The sequence below is a fragment of the Alternaria postmessia genome, assembly GCF_024291825.1.
Source record: "Alternaria postmessia strain BMP 2775 chromosome Unknown scaffold_59, whole genome shotgun sequence".
In the NCBI taxonomy this organism is placed as follows: Eukaryota; Fungi; Ascomycota; class Dothideomycetes; order Pleosporales; family Pleosporaceae; genus Alternaria; species Alternaria postmessia.
This window is the reverse complement of record NW_026260132.1, coordinates 98449-117868: the sequence shown is the minus strand read 5'-3', so window position 1 is coordinate 117868 and position 19420 is coordinate 98449. Positions and strand designations below refer to the sequence as shown.

At 51.0% G+C, this 19420-nt stretch overlaps 8 protein-coding genes across 8 annotated transcripts; 5 read left to right on the top strand and 3 right to left on the bottom strand.

Moving 5' to 3' along the window:
* Nucleotides 1–351: 351 nt before the first annotated feature.
* Nucleotides 352–2081, top strand: J4E82_007984 (uncharacterized protein; the record flags this gene model as incomplete). Its single annotated transcript, XM_051734224.1, has 5 exons — nucleotides 352–397; nucleotides 454–699; nucleotides 749–859; nucleotides 908–1191; nucleotides 1251–2081. 5 exons carry the CDS (start codon nucleotides 352–354, stop codon nucleotides 2079–2081), a joined length of 1518 nt encoding a protein of 505 aa, XP_051586043.1.
* A 1564-nt stretch (nucleotides 2082–3645) lies between these two features.
* J4E82_007983 (uncharacterized protein) lies at nucleotides 3646–4512 on the top strand (the record flags this gene model as incomplete). Its single annotated transcript, XM_051734223.1, has 1 exon — nucleotides 3646–4512. The coding sequence occupies one exon, from the start codon at nucleotides 3646–3648 to the stop codon at nucleotides 4510–4512; it is 867 nt and encodes a 288-aa protein (XP_051586042.1).
* Nucleotides 4513–7108: 2596 nt separating this feature from the next.
* Nucleotides 7109–8490, bottom strand: J4E82_007982 (uncharacterized protein; the record flags this gene model as incomplete). Its single annotated transcript, XM_051734222.1, has 3 exons — nucleotides 7109–7179; nucleotides 7303–8407; nucleotides 8455–8490. 3 exons carry the CDS (start codon nucleotides 8488–8490, stop codon nucleotides 7109–7111), a joined length of 1212 nt encoding a protein of 403 aa, XP_051586041.1.
* A 255-nt stretch (nucleotides 8491–8745) lies between these two features.
* Nucleotides 8746–9704, top strand: J4E82_007981 (uncharacterized protein; the record flags this gene model as incomplete). The annotated part of the gene is made up of 2 exons (XM_051734221.1): nucleotides 8746–9327; nucleotides 9387–9704. 2 exons carry the CDS (start codon nucleotides 8746–8748, stop codon nucleotides 9702–9704), a joined length of 900 nt encoding a protein of 299 aa, XP_051586040.1.
* A 103-nt stretch (nucleotides 9705–9807) lies between these two features.
* J4E82_007980 (uncharacterized protein) lies at nucleotides 9808–11348 on the bottom strand (the record flags this gene model as incomplete). Its single annotated transcript, XM_051734220.1, has 3 exons — nucleotides 9808–10622; nucleotides 10682–10961; nucleotides 11058–11348. 3 exons carry the CDS (start codon nucleotides 11346–11348, stop codon nucleotides 9808–9810), a joined length of 1386 nt encoding a protein of 461 aa, XP_051586039.1.
* Nucleotides 11349–12228: 880 nt separating this feature from the next.
* On the top strand, nucleotides 12229–13275 carry J4E82_007979 (uncharacterized protein; the record flags this gene model as incomplete). Its single annotated transcript, XM_051734219.1, has 1 exon — nucleotides 12229–13275. One exon carries the CDS (start codon nucleotides 12229–12231, stop codon nucleotides 13273–13275), a length of 1047 nt encoding a protein of 348 aa, XP_051586038.1.
* Nucleotides 13276–13472: 197 nt separating this feature from the next.
* On the bottom strand, nucleotides 13473–16388 carry J4E82_007978 (uncharacterized protein; the record flags this gene model as incomplete). Its single annotated transcript, XM_051734218.1, has 3 exons — nucleotides 13473–13596; nucleotides 13654–16027; nucleotides 16118–16388. 3 exons carry the CDS (start codon nucleotides 16386–16388, stop codon nucleotides 13473–13475), a joined length of 2769 nt encoding a protein of 922 aa, XP_051586037.1.
* Nucleotides 16389–17077: 689 nt separating this feature from the next.
* Nucleotides 17078–18733, top strand: J4E82_007977 (uncharacterized protein; the record flags this gene model as incomplete). Its single annotated transcript, XM_051734217.1, has 3 exons — nucleotides 17078–17680; nucleotides 17731–18613; nucleotides 18663–18733. The coding sequence occupies 3 exons, from the start codon at nucleotides 17078–17080 to the stop codon at nucleotides 18731–18733; spliced, it is 1557 nt and encodes a 518-aa protein (XP_051586036.1).
* Between the last annotated feature and the right edge of the window lie 687 nt (nucleotides 18734–19420).

The window sequence follows — 19420 nt, the reverse complement described above, 5'->3', positions numbered from 1 at the left end:
GATGCTTGGCGGTGACTGAGGCTGACAGAAAGCTCGCAGATGGTTGCTTCGCGTCCAGTTCGGGTATAGTGCAGAACTAGCGACATCTGGCGTGATTCGCTGGCCGTTGCAGGTGCGGGGCGGGGCGCATTACAGGAGATCTCCCACCGGCTTCCATCAGCGAGGATTTCCAAGTCCTTCGGCTCTATCATGCTTCTAGTAACAGCTGCCTCTGCTTCGTGCCTAGTTCCTACAGTGGCTTGCTTGACATACCTTCATATCCTTGGTTTCTCATAGGATGCGTCGCGATCTCTTCGCAACGCTTACCCAGAAGGTGCACGTCGACGCCTGGCCCCAGCTCAGCACGGAGGAATGACTGCAGCAAAGGCTGCAACAAAGGGCTGCTGGACATGCAAGGGTAGGAACTGAGTCCGTAAATGCTCTTGTACCACGCGATACTGATATCGTCCTTAGATCGCAAGGTCTCATGTGACCGCGCTGTACCAGTTTGCAATAAGTGTTCAAAATCCAAGCGCATATGTGGTGGTTATGGCATTCGTCTCTCATGGGTCAAGAACAATGACCAGAAGAGGTGGCCCCTTGAACCTGGACATCAAGAGTTACAACACGCAAGAATTCGGCATCAATCTGAGCAATGGATCAACGTCTCGTCTACTGATATCCGTCTCCACATCCTTGCTAAAGCTACTATTGGCGGAGGTAGGATCTCTTGAAGTAAACTTTGCGGCATAATTTGACAAGTGTTCAGTCAAGGGTGAGCGTGTCGAAAGGGATCAGCTTGCGTTGCCCAAGCTTACCCGGTCCGTGGCTTCGGTAACAACGAAGGTGGCGATTAGCGACGCGGAACTAGTACAGTATTGTGAGTTTACTTGCAGAAAACGACTTGGCCCAATGCTGACCATCGCAGTCGAAGATGTAGTCGTCGGGATCCTACCTTCTGTGGGCCGTGAGAGGACTGAAGTCGGACGCCTGTTGTTACGAATGGCTTTGTCGGGGCGTTCCATATCGTCAATGGCTCTGCTACTGTCCCTAGTCGCGCTGGCTTCTCGCCATCGCGGGAACGATATGGTGCATGCGGCTCGTGCCAAAAATGCGGCAATAGAAGCGCTCGTAAGTGCCACGAGTCCTGGATTGGATTCGGATGCCAGTATCGAACACATCGCCACCGGTCTGGTTTTATGTTTAGTAGAAGTAAGCCGTCATTTGGAAGAGAATGGTACAGAACTAACGCGATATTTTCATGATGATAGACAGATCTCGACTGCGACTGGATAGGCCATCTATGCGGGGCGAAAAACATTGTTCCTACCGTCGATAAGAAAGCACACTCCGTTGGAAGCGACGCAGCTATCATTCTCGGGTGGCTCTACTACTTTGTCACATTTACCCGCTTCAGCTTCCGTCATTGGCGCACCTACATGATTCGATCAACCTCACACGAGCTTGGTTTCAAAGCTGCTAATCACACTTGTGCGGTGCAATATCGTATCGCCCGCATCGCTTTCGCGGAGGACATGTCGAGTATCGCAACATACGCTCACCCTCTACTTCAACTTCTTGCTGAGGTCTTTGAAACACGACTATACGCTTCTGATCCGCTGTATCATTCGAATGACTATCAACAGTCTTTAAACGACCTCAAGTCCCGACTAAGCGACATTGATCTCGTCACTAGAGATGAAGAAGGAGAAGGCGACAAGTACTATTGCTTGGAGTTCACCAGACTAGCAGGCCTTATTTACCTCGAGCGCGTGTCCCGAAATTTCTCGGGCCAATCGATACGGCTCGATCATTGGAAGGACGATACACTATGCATACTCACTAAGTTGAACACGTACCCATCATCTTTCTCTATGTTCATTGTCGGCTGCGAGGTTCACACAGACGAAGAGCGGTTGATCATGCTTGACTTCTTCACCAGACTGGAACAAGGTTCCCACCTTAGCAGCTCACTGGAAGCCAAAGGAATGATACAAACGGCCTGGATTCAACATGATCTTGGAGCAGAGGGCGAGCTTGAGTATATTCACAAGATCAATCTGGTGATGAGCTCACGGGATGTCATACCAAGCTTCATGTAGCTCATCAGCTAGCCATAGTCTTGGGAGGGCAAAAGACGCAATTCAAAATGAACAAAACTTTTCACTCGGCTATTCTTTAACGGCATCTCACTACGCTCCCTTCATCCTGCGTTTTGTATTGATGTCCCAGGGTGTCTCTTTTTCACGTGTCTCAGCATGTTGTCTTTTCTTGAAAATTTCTCCTTGCAACCATCAACTAAACACTGGATCGCAACCCTTCCTTCAGTAGTGTGTTTGGCTGCAATATGTCGCTGCAGATCCGCCTCGAAACCAAAGGGCCTTTGCGGACAGCCCTCGTATGGGCACTTAGCGCGCTTGTTGTGTATTCGGTTGACGTGTTTGCTTTGGACTCTTTAGCTTGGTTGTTCCACGATATGGAGAAAATAGACTTACTTCAGGTCGCAGCAGCGACGGAAAACTTCTTGACATTGACAACATGTGAACGAACCTGTGACAGCAGAAAATGGTGACGTGTCTGCCGAGTGACTATCCGCTGGCGTTTCCAACCACCCAATGGAAGCATCGTTGGGTGATCCAGGCCCTGTAGAAGGTGTGGAAGAGGTGGCGTCAATGCTCTGGGCGACATCCAGACCAGAGCTCTCGTTGGGACTGGTAATGTAGCCACCTGATACTTCGCGATCTTGGCAGGTGGGTACGAGACAATCGGCATTTGGCAAATAGGGTCGATGTATGACTGGGTTGACTTCGTATTCGAACGCGAATGGCGTAAAGTATTTGTCGTTTGAAGTATTTTGTTGGAAAGATTTAGGAAATTCAAGGGTATCAGAATAACATGACTCTATAGGTGACAGCGCGAAAAAGAAGGAAGGCGAAGACGATGAAGGCCTTCGCCAACAGTGGTTTTGTTGTAGGGAGGAAGGTTACCACGAAGCCAGACACCTCAGTGGTGCGGCCGTGGGAGGATGTAAACTCGGCTGCGTGAAGACTGTAAGGTAACTGCACTCGAGGGAATAATTTCTTTGATAACAATAAAGAGGTGGAGATTTAGGACTTGCCAGCAGACGGCCAAAGGCCGCTGTGGAAGCGATTGCAGAACAAGGAGAAAAGGCGGCTGCGCAAGCCTTATATGTCGAGCGGATTGAGAGGCATGCTACGAGCGGGATCGGTAGTCGGTGAGCCAACCAACCTGCTCGCGTCGCTAGCCAACCAACAAGCCTGCTTTCTGTTATGCCTCTCCATGTATGCAGCCAAGCCTTGTGGCGGAGGCTATGATCACTACTGGCGTAAGGCTGAAGAGGCTGATGGAATGCCTCGCTGCATGTATTTCATGGGAAAATAAACATGGAGATCTGCTAACATCAGTCTCTATAGACTTCGCCGACAAGTTGAGTCAAGTGATTGAGGGGCCTATTTTTGACAAATTCGTTTATACAGTTAAGGTATGGCATTGGAAAAGCATTTTAGACTGCACGTGGATAAAGGCCAGAGAATACGGCCCCCGACCCTCAGCTTCTCGACCTTGCCCTCTGCAATCTTGAATTTTTGCAACCCACGGCAGTGCATTCTCAGTCTCCTACTACAACACCATATCGAATAGTTTCATATGTCGTCTGAAAACCACGGAGTTGAGCTCTGCCTTAAGTTCAACTTCTGTCCACCAGCCACTCTCTCAATCTCTAACCCCTCGGCATCACCTTTGAAGCTTGTCGCCACCATCCACCAAACCTCCTCGGTCTTCCCAGATAGATCGGTTACTATCTTGACCAAGTACTCATGTCTCGACACTACGCCTCGTGAGGATGCGTTCCGCAAGGGCGATATGCACTCACCGGAACTCGCATTTTCTTCCACCCGACAATTAGATGGCTCTGCAAAAGTGCTTAACCTCCGGCCCACAAAGCGCATTACGTTCCACCGGATATCAGGCGACCCGGATCTTGCCAAACGCCCTGAGGATCCCGACACCCCTGGATTCACTTTCATCACAATTCCTCCGGTAGGAAAAGGTTCTGTACAAGTTGCGTGGGTGCTCTCTGCTGAACGGCTTATGTCGAGTCTCGGCGACGACTCAACCTCGCTCCAAGAAAAGCTTGAACATTTTCTACGAGTCGGCGACACCTACCATGTCTGGCCCGGCGATCTTTCGATTCGATGGTGGTCATTTGGCTCCTTGGAAGACCCGGAAGGCTTGAAAGGCAAGAAAATCTCGCGCTTCAGCTTTTCTGACGATCTGGGGTTGGATAGGGAAAAGGGAGCAGATGAAAGCGAAGAGGTTGTTAGTAAGATGCAGGATCTTATTGATTTGCATAACGTGAACAAGTTGTCTTCGAGAAGCGCCGTGGAAGGAGAAGAGAAGCCGGATATTAAGAAGATGAGAGAGGAAGGGTGGGTTTTCGGAGAACCGCCAGGGCTGTTGAAGATGATCGCGCAAGACGAAGACAAAGTAGCTACTTTCAAGATCGTAGAGTAAGGTAATTGGCTCGTTTGGCTGGTGTTGTGCGTGATCATGCAAGGCAAGATTGGAGGCTGTGCTCATCTCTTTGCGGATACACGAGGCTGAAGACGCCAGCGTCATGCCTCTCATTGCTAACAAACAGGCCAGTGTTTCTGGATTCAAGAAGCTCTGGTTCGTGAAGGATCGCCTTCATGACACTTTGTCGTAGAAATACAAGACATTCTCTAACATATTGCTACCCAGTTAGTCTACGACTCTGCACGTTGCTCAATGTTCTGAGTTGGAGCTGTATACAAGTAGCATAAAATTTCGCACTAGATACGAACTGGACTCTGGATGTAACGACGAAGGCTGATGCAACTGCCTGACGCTCGACCGCATCTAGTTTTGACATATCCTAGGCGTGGTCGCATGCTCTTCTCCACCTCCGAGCTGCCTAGATTCTCGGAAAGGCAGATAAAAAAGTAGGGTTCGAGGCTCACCAGACGCGAGGAATGACGTCATGATGGCACTTTTGCTGAGGACACATACGTAGGCGGTGCTGGTAGCTTTTGCATTCTCCTTATGTGTAGCTTAGTCCACTTCTCCAGGTAGATGTGTCATCGTACAAGAATATCGTGCATCCTTCCCTCTCGTCTCCAGAAAATACATAGTCTTCTCAGCCAATTGTCCCTCCATCTTTCGCATTGTTGCACACATAATCCCCTACGGCTAGTCTCTAGAACATGTCTGATCCTTTCCAGCCGGTTCGTGAAGCCTTCTGCACCTTGACTTCACCGTCAGCGCTCCACGAGGCGGTGGTACTTTGAAGGTTTCTGATGTTTCCTTGAGTGCTGACTGAGAAGACTTAGTCTACATTAGACAAGGTGACGATTTGACAATCCTTACGTTAAAAGATACTTTGTTTGGAAGGGTGCTTCTTGGCATCCCGGGAACGAGCATCTGAAATTTAGAGCATCCTCACGTTCAAGTCGAGCATTCTCTCTCTGATCATCAAGATCAGCGACTTCGTGACCAAGATCTGCAGATGTCTATTAGCTTCTTGTCGAGAACGATAGCAGCCCAGGGCTTTAGGGTAAAGCTTAGAAGCACTAACCGTGTGTGTTGGCGAGAACTGAAGTAGGATTGAGCCTTTTCTTGATCCAAATCAAAGTCTCGCCCGGCCTGTATACTCGGTAGGTTGAGCCAAGACACAAGGTAAGGTCAGGACGATCGGGTGCCATGTGGTGTAGGAGCAGTGTGTCCTGAAATTTCTCATGCCTCTCCATAGTTTCGAATATACCATAGGCTTTCTCCCAGGGTTCGCAATCTATGTAACCGAATGGAGTGAAATCTAAGTTCTCGAGGCTCTTCATACAGTCAGCAAAGATTTCGACACATACTATTAGTGGAAGCCTACCAGTGGACACCCATATGTATCTTCGCTCCGCCACAATGGTGCGGAGGCAAAGGCGGGCAAGTTTCCGTCCTGGTTTGGCACAACAGCAACAAGACCGAGCGATTCCGAGTGTCTTCATCGGAACTGTAGTACTCCATACTTGTCACGAATGGAAAGCGATTTATGGGCTCGTTAATACCATTAGTCGAGGGAAGAGACGTTGGTGAAATAGGCTCGTTCCTGTGTCCATACTAGTCGAGCGGTGTGGCTCAGCCACCCCCTCCATTCACCGGTCACTCGCATGCCAACGCATCACCAGCCTCATTGCGCCGCTGTTGACTTGCGTACCTCATAGTCTGGCGTCATATGCAATTACACATGGTAAATACAGCTTCTAATTCTCAGGTGAAATTTCGAAATCCGTCCAGAAATCCGTCCTTAGCGGCCATCAATACCATCATCCAAGACCAAGCGACTATATCTAGGTGATCTACAAGCATCGCGAAGATCAGGGTGACCTTGAGCTCTGTCTCTATGATGCAAACGTGCATAATGAGCACAAGAGGATTAGTGACAGGCTTCCTGAAGTAGCAGGTGAGGATCTTCTCTTGACGTACTGTTTAAGATCAATCGGTCTTTGGTACTTACGCTCGCGATTAGGTCAGAATAAGCACATGCACTCAGAGGCTCGTAAACAACAACATCGTGCATCATCTCATTCTTCCCTTGGAACCCTTCTCCGCCTTTGCTCCTCAGGCAGTCTGAGACTGAACAGAATTACAGCGTATTTACTGATGCACCAGTTGAGTTGCCCCTTCGTATCGAGCACTTTTGGAAGTGGCGCTTAAGGATATCACTTCTGCTGAAGGCGTCCTTGCAAAGAGGGCATTGGTAGGGTCGTTCACCGGTGTCTGTGGGATGTTAGAGGCGAAGCTTGATTAGATGGGAGATGAAACTTACGTCGCAGCAGATGGCGCTTGAGATGCTTCAGATACAGGTACGTCTTGTTGCAGTGAGGACACTCATAACGGCCCCTGTCGTTCTTGTGTCCATCATGTTCAAATTGGTGAAGACTAGAGCTGTCAGCCAGATTGAATAACGTGTCAAGAATTGCGTACGTGAGTAAGTACTGCGTCCGAAAAGGCGGTGCAGTACATCCTGGATGTTCACATTTGAACTTTGCAACTGAAGAAGACGACTCGCTCGGCTGGTGACGGTAAGCATCTCGCCTGGCTACCTCAGCCGCTCGAGCAGCTTCCTGCTGATCGTGTGGTAATTTTGCAATCCGTAGGTCTTCACATTCTCTGCGATTATTTTCACGCTGCTGTTGTATCGAAAGAGGCTCAAAGAGCGAACCAGTACTGCCTGTGGCGACTTTAATCGATTATTTGATGGATAGTAAGCGAAAGGGTGAAGTCGTGACATACCATCAATTTTGCCGTTGGAGCTAGCCCCATTGAATGCCTGTTTCATTCTGGAGAAGAAGCGATCTACAGGGCCGAGATGCCGAATTCCGTTCACCTCCAGAAACTTAAAGTCATGGGGAGCAGGTATGAGAGCATGCTGGCACTCGCTGAAAACTCCTAGCTCTGTCAATGCTTCTTCGCCCACGATGAGGTCATGGATTAGGTCGTCTAGCAAGAAAAGGTCGATCGTGTCGCAAACCTCGAAAGGGGCGTCAGGGTGGAAGTTGGGTATATAGATTGATACCTCTGCACGTACGAAACCGGCGGTGATTGATATACTCCCATCCGCTAATTCGATCAGTTCTTCTCCTGGGTAGACGTCGAAACCGCGTGCATATGCGAAGGAGGACGATATCAAGTTAATCTCTGAACCTGTATCAGGAATTGCTAGTGTTTCCCTGAAGTCCAGATAGCATTCCAGTAAACGCCTTGGCTTTCCCACAGAGCATACAGAAAGAGCTTGATAAGCTGGCCTTTTAACGCGCACCAGTCTATCCCTGTGCTCGGTCATCGTTTTGGTCTGCTCCAAGAAATCTAAACCCACGATGATAGGCATCGCAGCCTTCAGCAGGATGTAGAAGATGCAAGTCATTGTTGCCGATGGCTCGGTCTCGATGCCGAAAGAGCATACCGATTCGATTTGACCTATAGCTTCTACAATTTTACCATTGGCTAGTGCGAATTGTTTCCTCTCTGATAGGACATCGTACTCTGAGTATCCCAATGTCTTCGCCACGTCATCTGACATGATGTTGACATCTGCGCCAGTATCTGCACAAGCTAACACTGTAGCTAGGACATCTTGGTTGTGAAGTGTGATAGGTAAACCTAAGCGGGTTTTCCCTGGTCTTCGTGGTTCGATTACAGGTTCTCGTACTCTCGGAGGCGGCACTGGGGCTGCGACAAGATCCTGTTGAAGTACGGGGGGCCTATCCTGAGGAGCTGAATTTCCAGTATATGTTGTCGAACCAGGCCATACAGCTGGGGCTGTTACAAAGTTGGCGGAAGCCTGATACGGTTTACGTAGTGTTTGCCGCGCTTGTAGACCCTTGCTGTAGACGTTGTACTAACTGAGATCAGAAGCTCTTCTCGTACAAGGAGTTTCGTGGTTACCGTAGGTACTCCGCTGATGTCGTCAACGATCTCCATGCCCGGTTGCACCGAAAACGCCCAACTAGCAGGTAAATGATACAAGACGACGAAGCTGTTTCCAGTGTGTATGAGTCTGGGAAAACTGGCGGCAGTAATGATGATTGTGCATATGGTTGATCAGGGCTGTGTATGCAATAGTGGGGTCACAACACAACCCAAGCCACTGACCGGTCAAGCAAAGCCAGCACACCCTCAGCCTCGGCGCCCGGAGGGCATGATCATGAAATCTCATTCAACCTCTTCTGTAAGAATATGCCGAATGGAATATCCGATCCAGAATCGAGAATCCAACACCTTACCGGCTTTCCATCTCTTGCGCACTTCGTTGCAAGTGACCGAGATCGCACGACGCTATTGTACAAACGTTTTGACGAGCTTGCTGCCAGAAATCTGCTCTACTTGCAAAGTGAGCTCGCAGAGCTTGAGGCAAAACAACGCGCGTTCGACCAACAAGACCTTATAGCCGACCTTGAGACAAAGCAGTGTGCTCGGAATTTCGCAGACTTCCAGAAAGCAGCGCAGGCAAAACATACTATACAAGAAGAGCGATGGCAGCTGATGAGAGAAATCCGCGAGAAGCTGAAAGAATACCGAGAGGCGTTGTTGTTCGAGAGTACTTTAGCAACACTTCCAAGACCACCGAAAGGAGTTTTGCGTGCCTTTCGAAGTGTATTCTACAACGAAAGCTATGGCAAAAGCGAAGCTTTTCCTACCCTTGGTGGACACAGCGCTGGGTTGTACGATGACATCGACGACCTTGTCGCATTACGAGTGCATGATGACCAAGACCGGCTGACCATCTTTGCACAGAAGCATCTAGCCTTCCTATTTCCAGTGAGTAGTACCATTGTACAAGAGATTAATTGCTGTGGTAGCTGACAGAAAGATTGTAGGATCGCAAACGTTCAGGAAACGGTATTGCGTACGCTTCCGACCGCGCCATCAGCTCTTTCGTGGCCTGGTTCAGCACATTCCTTGCAGCACTCCTCCTCATTGGCGCCATTGTCGTGCTTTACAAAGTGACGTCTCCGAACTGGAGACTGGGCTTGATAGCAACTTTCACCAGCTTGTTCGCTGGTAGCGTAGGTCTCTTAACGAATGCGCGAAGAGCGGAACTGTTCGCGGCAACAGCAGCATACGCAGCGGTCCTCGTAGTCTTCGTAAGCGGAGATCTAGGAAACAGTCAATCAAGCACGGCGCCACCAGGCTAGAATGATCAATATGTTGAATTGACGATATTACAATAAATCTGCTACGTCTATATGCTCGCTACGATACCTCCGCTGCTCAAAAAAAGTTCAAGTTTTCAAAGTTTCAAGAACTAGAAGCCGGCCTAGCGGAACCAACAACACTCTCCCTCCTCCCCCAGTTCCTCGGTTGCCGCTTCAAAAACGCACCAACAGCGCCCAGATAACCCTCGTGCCTCAGGAAATAAGCCTGCCGAGTGTCCTTGGACCAGAAGCGAATAGCGTAGGACAGAGTATTCATCGTCTGTGAGTGACCGCCAATGAAGGAGCCACCAAAGTATATCCTAGGCAGTCCATGTTTCTCAGCGTGCAGATGCGCCAGCTGACCAATGTTGTTCGAGACGGCGTAAAGGAGCGAACGCGCCATATCTTCTGGGCGGAAGGAACCAGGGTCATGGGATAGTTCTGAAGAGCCCTCGACGTGCTCTGCTTCTTCTCTGCGCTTGAGATCGCCGTTACATCCATCCTCCGCTTCCCGTTCCGCTGCACGCTTCATTTTGTAGACCTTGCCAAACGAAGATGCAATGTGTGTGCTCTTCAGCCCGATCTTGTTGTACGCTTGCCCGTAAATGTCGCCGACGAGTAGATCGACGTTTCCGTTGTCGCCGTTCTCTGCTAGCCGTAGCATGTCGTCGAAGCTTCGGGCGCCGGTAAGTAGCGACAAGAGACCCCAGAGTGTTCCGCCTCCTAGTGATGTACCGCCTATACGCTCGTATTGCCGGGGTCCTGAGACCTTGATCATGGAGACACCAGAGCCGATGTTGACGAGGAGGTAAGGGTAGATATTCGGCGGATCGGGAGGATGTGGCATGAAGGTCATGGGGCTGTCTTCGCTGTAGGTAAAGACCTCGTTTGGGATTTCGTTGATGAAGAAGTCGAGACCTTTACGTGTCGGTGTTAGCATACCAATCCCTCGAATACAGACAGCACCAAATTCTTACCTATGATCAAGCACTCCATCTCGTCTTCCCTTATGACTTCTACATCCAACGCTTGCTTTATCTTGTCGTGGTACTTGAACGCACCACCACCAGTCGCCATGATGCACAAGTCTGGCGATTTCGATCCATTGTCTTGCTTCTGGTCGGCCTGCAGCTTGCGCATAAACTCTATACACGCATCTATCCGGTCAGTCTCAAACTTGAAGAAGTTTAGACGTCCGCCAGTCGAGTCACCGAGTTCGCGCGAAAAGTATACAAGTTTGGCCAAGGAGCCTCCAATCTACGAGGGCGCGCAGCGCGTTAGCATGCTGTGACTCTGTAAGGGGTTTGATCGCGTGCTACAACCAGTCGCACGCGGCCACGCATATATACTCACATCGACGGCTACATGGCTAACTACCGAAGTGTGGTTCGGCAGTCTGATGTCGTGCGGATCGTGTTCGTAGTCTTCGCTCTGCGGCGTCCCTGGCTGCTCTTCATCTACGATGAAAGCCCCCTGAACGTTGATGCGCACATTGCCCGGATGTTGTATGGTATCCTGAATATCGCTTTGCGCGGTAGTCCGTCTCGGGCGACCCAGCTCCGGGGTCGACGATGTCTCTATAGGATGCGCACGCGATCCTTTGGTGCCGGTTTCACCCGTCGCGGGGTCCAATGCAGGCGACATGGATTCTGATGTTCTGGGTCTTGGCTGCAGCTTCGCCCTCTTACAGCGATGGCGCACACTCAAAGGACGACGGTGTTTAGCGAAGAAGTTGAAGTGTTGGTGTGACTGTGCGAAGGGTGAATGGGGCACTGGAGTCGCTGCTGATAGCGATGGACGTTCCATTTGTCCGCTTTGTAACGGACCTTATGCCCTGGGGAAGACGTGACCTGAAGTTCTGCGCAGAATAGAGCCCAAGGTTAAGCAAATCTCCGGGTCCCCTATCTAAACGGCAAAGGGCGGAGCGCCGAAGAAGAACATATATCTGAGCCATGCTTTTCGGCGGAATGGAGACTGTTTATCTTGCGATGCGTGTCGGTTACCGAGATGGTGTGCAGTGTTAAGCTCGGCAACCGACATGAGGCATGATGGGGTACATCCGAGGACCGACTGGGGAAGTTTGTGGAGATGGCGTATGACCGCTGACAAAACGTCGATGCATATTAGTGAACTAGACGACTCGGTAGTTTCAGTTGTGAGAATTGAAGATGGGCACGATAGGTACGTCTAAAGGGACCGTCACTAGTCATCTAGTTGGGAATCCACGTGCTCCATGCACCATAATGGAAACTTCAAATACGTCATCAAAGACTCCAAACCTTAGCAGAAAAATGGACATGATACAAGCTTCACCTCATTCGTGCCATCGTGAGCCACAATTCGTACCTGCATGCACCCGCGTACCAGGAGAGGGCTGATGACGTCGTGCGCTCGTACCTTCAAATATCCCAACTTCACAAACACCACCGTCTACCTAATACACACCCGAGCTCAAAGTCGGATTCCAATCTCGAACAAGCCATACCAATCATCACCACAACAACCCACCAAATATTTCAGCAAGATGTCATGGATGGACTCCTGGTCCCGGCCTTCCAAGCACGCCGTAACCCCACCACCCCTCTACCTAACCGTTGGCGACACAGTGCCCTACTGCCATAGTTGCGGCCGCGTCATCAGCGAGCGCCGCAAAACGCAAAACGCAACAGAAGTCAAGTACTGCTCTACACGATGCCGAAATAACAAGCCGGGCCCTATCGACCGAAAGATCGAAGCTACCTTTGCTGCACTCCTTGATGGCGCGAGTCCGGAAAGTTTGAAAGAGAATGCAGGGGCAGATCCTATCAAGAAGACTGCAGAGACGGGCAATGCGCATGAGGAGGGGGAGGAGAAAGGTGGCAAAGGTGGAAAGGGGAAGAATGGACATAAGAAGAAGTTTTCCAAGAATAGCATCAAAGGAGATCATAGGATCATCGTCGAATGTAGCACGGTAGAGGACATAGTCTTCCAACGCGAAAAAGATCCCGAGAAAGTATATGGACGACGCAAGAATCGCAAAGCGAGGTTCGTAGTTGAGAAACCTGAGGATTGGAAGAGCGTAGATATGGTCGATCAACCTGCTTCCACCACAGCAACCGCATCTGCTGCTGCTGCAGCAGCAGCAGCAGCGACAAAACCGCCATCACAGGACTACACCAGCGACGAGGAGGACACGGTGTCAGATTCAGACAACGAAGCCGAAGGCGGCGTTGTTCTCGAGCCAACAAAGTCAGCAGACCCTGTTCCGGACGTTGTAGAGTACGGCTACGGCAGTGGAAAAGTGCGGCCACCACAAGACCAAAACGACGTCAATGGCAGCGTCGGCGGAGAAAAAGGCTGGGCCGAACGCATCCACGAGACGGACGAGATGAAACTTAAACGACGAGAAGGGCAGAGGAAGGCTGACGAGAGGGAAAAGGTACGGCAAGCTGCGAGACGGGGGTGTGCGTTTGGTTTCACCGTACCTGACGAGGCGGAGAAGAGGAAGTGCGAGGCTGTTATGAAAGGTGTTGTTGTGGAGAGTAGTTTTGCAAAAGGGGAATGGGGAGTTAGGTGGAGGGAACGTGTGTGATTTACCACAAAGCTTTCTTCCTTAACTGCACTTTTGTTTTGCTAGCTAGAGGAGAAACTGTAATTGTACGATTGAATTGGATAAAAAGCGCTGATATAGCGGACGCACTATGGGGTATCAAGAATAATCAACAAATAAACGCCGCCCTTGTGTCCTTTCATTCACATCCAAACACATCCCAAGAAACTACTCTGGTTCTATTGGACTTTCTCCCACGATCCATCATTGTGCATTACCCATCCAGCGGCCATGAGAGCTCTACCTTGTTTTTCGCCGGGGTGTATGATGTTTTCAAACCCTGATCTAAGACCAGCTCCTGATCTATTATCCATTAGCAAGCCATTTCATCCCCAACGGAGGAGGGGGTATATAACATACCGTATCATATTAATCGCCAGATTCCTCGCTTTATCTTTTAAATTGACCTGATTCCTGTTTCGCAACACGCCACCCCCTTCTTGCTCATCATACTGCAGTATCCTTGAATATTTGCTAGGATATTTGCGCATGTATTCAATCAAAGCTTCTTCCTCTTCGTTCGACCATGCTTCGCGGGATTTGCGCTCATTGCGGCTGTTGCGAGACTGTGTGGATTCGAGAGCGCGATTTTCTTGCGCGAGCTTGCGTTGGTCACGCCATGTGGAGGAAGGTGGAAGCTCGGGCTCTTCGGTCATGGAGGGAGAGGAGGCCTCAGACACGGATTCTTCTTGTTCAGACAAGGGACGGGTATGTGGCTGTGTAGAACGGGGAGGGGGTTGGTGGCTCGGTGGTGCACCGGAGGATGTAGGTGCTGGTGGTCCTTCAGTGCGCTGTCTTTTTGCCCAAGGCATCGCGCGACGACGCACTGGGGCATGGTCGCCACGGTCTTTGGTTTCGAAAGCGTCGGAGTCCGAATCGTCCGACTCTTCACGGCGACGTTTGCGTGGGGAAGGTTCCGCAGTTTGTTTTCCTTTGGCTGTGTTTGACGGGCCGGCTGTTCGCTGTGTGTCCTCGAAGCCATCACCGAATTCGATGCGCTGTGCTGTCGTTTGACGATCGAATATTGATATTGGACGGTTCTCTTTCTGCGGCTTCTGTAAAGCCTTGAGAGCCCTGAGTAGAGATGCAGGACTCTGCGGCGGAGCTGACGGTTGAGGTTCTTCAAAGTCTTCTATCTGGTGTTCCTCTTCGTCTTCCACCGCTGGTTGGTGGTCGATCTGCTTCTCTTCCAAGCGCTTTTCAGAGTGCTCACCCTCGGGTTGCTGGTCTTCGCTTCCAATCAATGTTTGCCATTCTGAATCGTCTTCTTGGTCGTTTCTCTCCGGCTGTTCATGTTGCACTTCTTCGATCGCTTCAGGGCTCTCTTCAACATCCAGTTGAGAATCAGTATCGGGCTCAGTCGTGCTTCCCTGTGCATCTTGCTGTTGATCTTCCAATTCCGGCTGCTCGATTTGCACTTGCACTCCTTCAATTGGCTGCTGGGGCGGAACTTTCTCCCGATTTTGCCGAAAAGCTGTAGGCTCTAAATATGCACCCGAATCACCTTCTCTCGATTTCAGTTTGCTGAGAGCATGCAGATCGACACCAGCGTTTGGATCGAATTTGCGGCTGCTACGTCTTCGGTCGCGACCTATCGAAGTTCGCTTTTTGCGCAGTGACTCTCGTTGATCTTTTTCGACAACAGGCTGAGGATCCTCCACAGCTTGTTTAACGTTCCGCGTAATCTCCACTGATCCACCAAGAGAGTCGATAACAGCTTTGAGTTCCCTCCGTCGAAGACGCACCCAGTCTAAAAGGCGAAGAATAGTTGGCTCCCAAGGAAAGGCTGATTTTAGGTCGTCCAGTTCAGCAATAGACGATCCCTCGCGAAAAAATTCTTGGATTTCCTGCACTCGGTTCTTGACCAGACGTTCAAAATCCTGGGACAAAAATGAATCGTCATCTCCCAAGACTGGTATGTTCCACCCACGGATCGCCCATACACCATCAGACGACTTAGGATGGAGGAAAATCTCATCCAGCGTTTCTTCGACATTAAATTCGGGGCTTTCGGCGGACCTTTGAAGCACAAGTATTGCCAACTGGGTCCGTAACTCTACTGCAAGATCAAGCGTTTCTTGGTATAGCCCACTCTGGCCTGTTTCTGTCGGCTGGAAACCATAGTCGAGGTCCTGCATAAATTGGGCTGGAAAAGTGTTATCCAGTTGTCGCAGCACATCCCAGATGTTCTTATCATCCCGGTTCGAATGGATCATCTGCTTCGCCAACACCAATAAATTGGCGAGGTAGAGAATCAGATTCAGCCCGCTCTGCGATGCCGCGACATCGTCACTCGTCTTGAAAAGAGCGCGGTGAAGCGCTCTGATATGTATGTAGCTGTGTTCTTCGCTCTTGAAATGCTTTAAATGCACATTCAACTCGTCGTTGAGATCCAGATAGTCTTCTGTATAAGTCGAGCCCGGCTTCTGCATCTCTCGTATGTTCTGCAAGTCGTCTGCCATCGTTCCTCGATCAGGCGCAATGTGTTCCAAAAACTCTTCAGCAGAGTCACACAACTTGCGCAAATGCTTCAGGATAAACCTAGGCTCCAGGAACTCGGCTTCGACCATACTGAAAGAGGAGATCGCCGTGGTCCCAGACATTTGGGATGCAGCGCCGGGTGATTGAAAGGACGCATGTTCGGGCTCGGTATCGGTGCGCGTAGGTGTACCTGGGGCTTCTTTGTCTTGCTCGAGGTCAATCTGGGTATCCATTTCCTCAACGACTGTGAGGTCTGGCGCATGTACATGAATTAGCCTGGGGATCTGCCTAGCCAGGAACGGTTCTGGCGCAAGTGGTCAAGTGAGAGCAAGTGACTACTAACCTCCCAGCAGCTCTTTTGCGGAGTTGCGCTTTGTCTTGCGCGCCTTTTGTGGCTCGTATCCGCTCTCATCATTTGTAGTCACGCTTGCTTGTCGCGCGCTTCGGCGGGCGGGTTTCTGGATGTCGACAAATCCCTCAACTTCGCGACTCGCACTGCGCAAACTTCTCGCTCGCGATGCGCGTCCCAATTGCTGGGCAGTTGCCTTGGAAGGTGGTTGGGGAGTAGGTGATTTGCGCCGGCTTGTAGAGCGCACGCTCCTGCGGTCGTCCATTGTAGTATTGTAGGACGCGTGATATCGACTGGTGTTACATGCGACGTGGTCTGCGGATGGTATGTTGCTGGTCGTGTTGATGCGGCTTGTAGACTCAGCTTAGTCTTGACCGTCGGGCGGAACTACTGGTGTGCATACGCGAGTCCCGCCGTTGTTTACGCCAACGCTCCGCGATAGTGGCTGACTAAGGCTGCCTACTCGACGGGCACTCACGTGACTAGCCCGGGATCGCCTTAGCCGTTCGCTGGCTCAGGTGGGCCTCAGCATTCAGCACGGAGAAGGGGCCAGAGTGCACAAGAGAGGTGAATACGAAGTGTTTGAGTTGGAGACGGAACTACGGCACTTGCAGCATGTTTCCGCGCTTCTCCACAGGCTTACTGAACGAGAGACCCCTTAACTAGCACTCCTTGAGTTTGCGCAGCCCTGGACATATTACGTGGGCTGTCTGCACGCACCCCTTGCGCGCATCTCGGTCGTCTTCAACTTGCTTTTACGCTCAAACATTGGTGTGAACCCTACACCGTTCTGTTCAATAATTTGACAACACATATACGTTCCCTTCACAACAACCTCTCCCATTCTCGTCACTCCCTGCAGCCTTTTTGGTCTATTGCTGGGCGCTTCATTTTCGCCGCTGACGGTTCTCGACATCGCATTGCACCCCTGCTCACCTTTCAATCACATTCATCATGAGGTTACGACAGCCACGGCCGCACACTTTGCTTCTCCTCCTACCCGCATTACGAGTTCTTGCCACATCCGTCGCAGTAGATACATCGGACGACAGGCTGCCCGCGCGGGCCGTCGTACCTGCCTACACCCAAGCTACCTATTCGCCTGATGCCTCACTTGCCCCGACAGCTCCTGCGAAAGGCACCAAAGATGCACCGTTCGACGGACTCGACGGCAAGCCGCATGCTGGGCCATACGTGGACGACGACCCGAAATACAAAGGGAAGAAAGCCCCCAATGTTGTAGAAGATCTTGGGTCGGCAAAGAAGCCTGGCGCTTTTTCAGAAACTGTTCTGGTAGACGACGTGAAAGATGGCGACAAGAGCGTCATGCAAGATCCCGCGCGCAAACCGGCCACGGGCACCACTGGCACCGAGGGCGGAGTGTCAGCAAAGGACAAGGAGCGATTGGCACACGAGGAGAAGACGGGCGAGAAGAAGGAAATGGTTCCTGCGTCACCAAAGGAGGCACATCCGCATCCTGCTGACCAGAAGCAATTGAGTGGAGAGGCAGTAGAGACTGCGAGCACCACTCGTGTGCTCGGTGCTGGTGGGCTTGAGGTTAGTTGCAACACTTTTATGCTGACGATTCAGCACTGATCAGACTACAGAAACCCACCGATCTTCCCGACTCCATTCATGACAATCCGCTTCCTGTGCCAGGCTCCGTTTCCACAAAGGATCCTCTAGACACCACCCCGCCCAAGACCCCCTCTTCCACACTTGACGATGTCGACGCCGGCGCCGTACAGCCCTTCCATTCCTTTATCCTCGCTTTCACCATGATCATCTTCTCAGAGATCGGAGACAAGACATTCCTCGTTGCAGCCCTCATGGCTATGCGACACCCCCGCCTCCTCGTCTTCTCTGCTGCTTTCTCGGCTCTCGTCGTCATGACAGTCCTCTCTGCCGTGATGGGCCACGCCGTCCCCGCACTCCTCTCGGAACGCTTCACCCACTTCGCGGCCGCCGCTCTCTTCCTCGTATTCGGTGTCAAGCTTATAAGAGAGGGTCTTGCCATGAGCCCAGACGACGGTGTGGGCGAGGAGATGGCCGAGGTCGAGCAGGAACTCGAAGAGAAGGAACAGCTTGCCCGACACCAGAAGGGCCGGAAATCTTCCATTTCTCCCTACGCCCTAGAGTCCGGTCTTGGTTCACGACGCTCACGATCCAATTCGCGACTTCCTGCCCCCGCACGTAGCCCTTCTACTTCGCCTGATCGATCGCCGTCACCGCGCGGAGGCTCTTTGGGCGGTACCCTGGGCGCTGTTAACAACCTCTTCTCTCTTCTTCTTAGCCCTGCTTGGGTACAGACGTTTGTGATGACATTCCTTGGAGAGTGGGGTGACCGCAGTCAGATTGCGACTGTTGCCATGGCTGCTGGTTCTGACTACTGGTGGGTCACTGCTGGCGCTGTAGTTGGCCATGGGCTGTGTACTGCAGGTGCGGTCATTGGTGGCCGTGCTATTGCCGGAAAGATCAGTATGCGCAATGGTAAGAACATCCGGTCTATACGTCTTAGTACAATGCTAACTTCTCATAGTCACGCTTGGTGGTGCTATCGCTTTCCTCATCTTCGGCATCATCTACACGTTCGAAGCTTTCTACTCCTAAGCAAGATGCACACTTCCAGCATTGCACGGCGCGTCTGGTGGGCGGAAGTACAGATCCTGGACGGTATTAAATCAAACCATTTCTATTTTATGTGATTTCACTTTGTAATTTTAATTGTACCTCAAAATCTACATGGCACGACTGGTAACGGTCAACGGCGTTCTCTCAACTGCATAGAGCAGAGGACGAGGTACAATAGATCTCTCACACACTTGACATCTGAACGTAGTTTCACGTGAGCCCTGACAGTTCGAAACTATGTTTGATCGCCTCTTGAAACTTGCTCAACTTGTTTCATGCCCAGACCATCTGACAAAGTACAAGCTTTCGGGAACGACGCGGGTTCTGGGTCTGCCGAAGGCGTGGCTGTCAGGCGCCGTGGTGTTGAAGATTGCCTTGGCACTGATCCCTGTATTCGCCGCGGAAGAGAGCCGTTGGCCCTTGCAGCTACCAAGCTTCAATGTCCGCGCTTTGAACAATCCCTCTGCTATCCTCGACTCCCACGGCGAACTCAACCACGCACGAAGCCTTGCGATCTCGACCACGTACACAGCTCACCAACAGGATTCTACGCGCTCGCACACATCCACTAGCATCTGTATCGCAACACACAGCCGAACCGGGACATCTACTTTATCCGTGATCTGCGCTACCACTATCGCGCATCGGAACACAGCCTTCACTTTC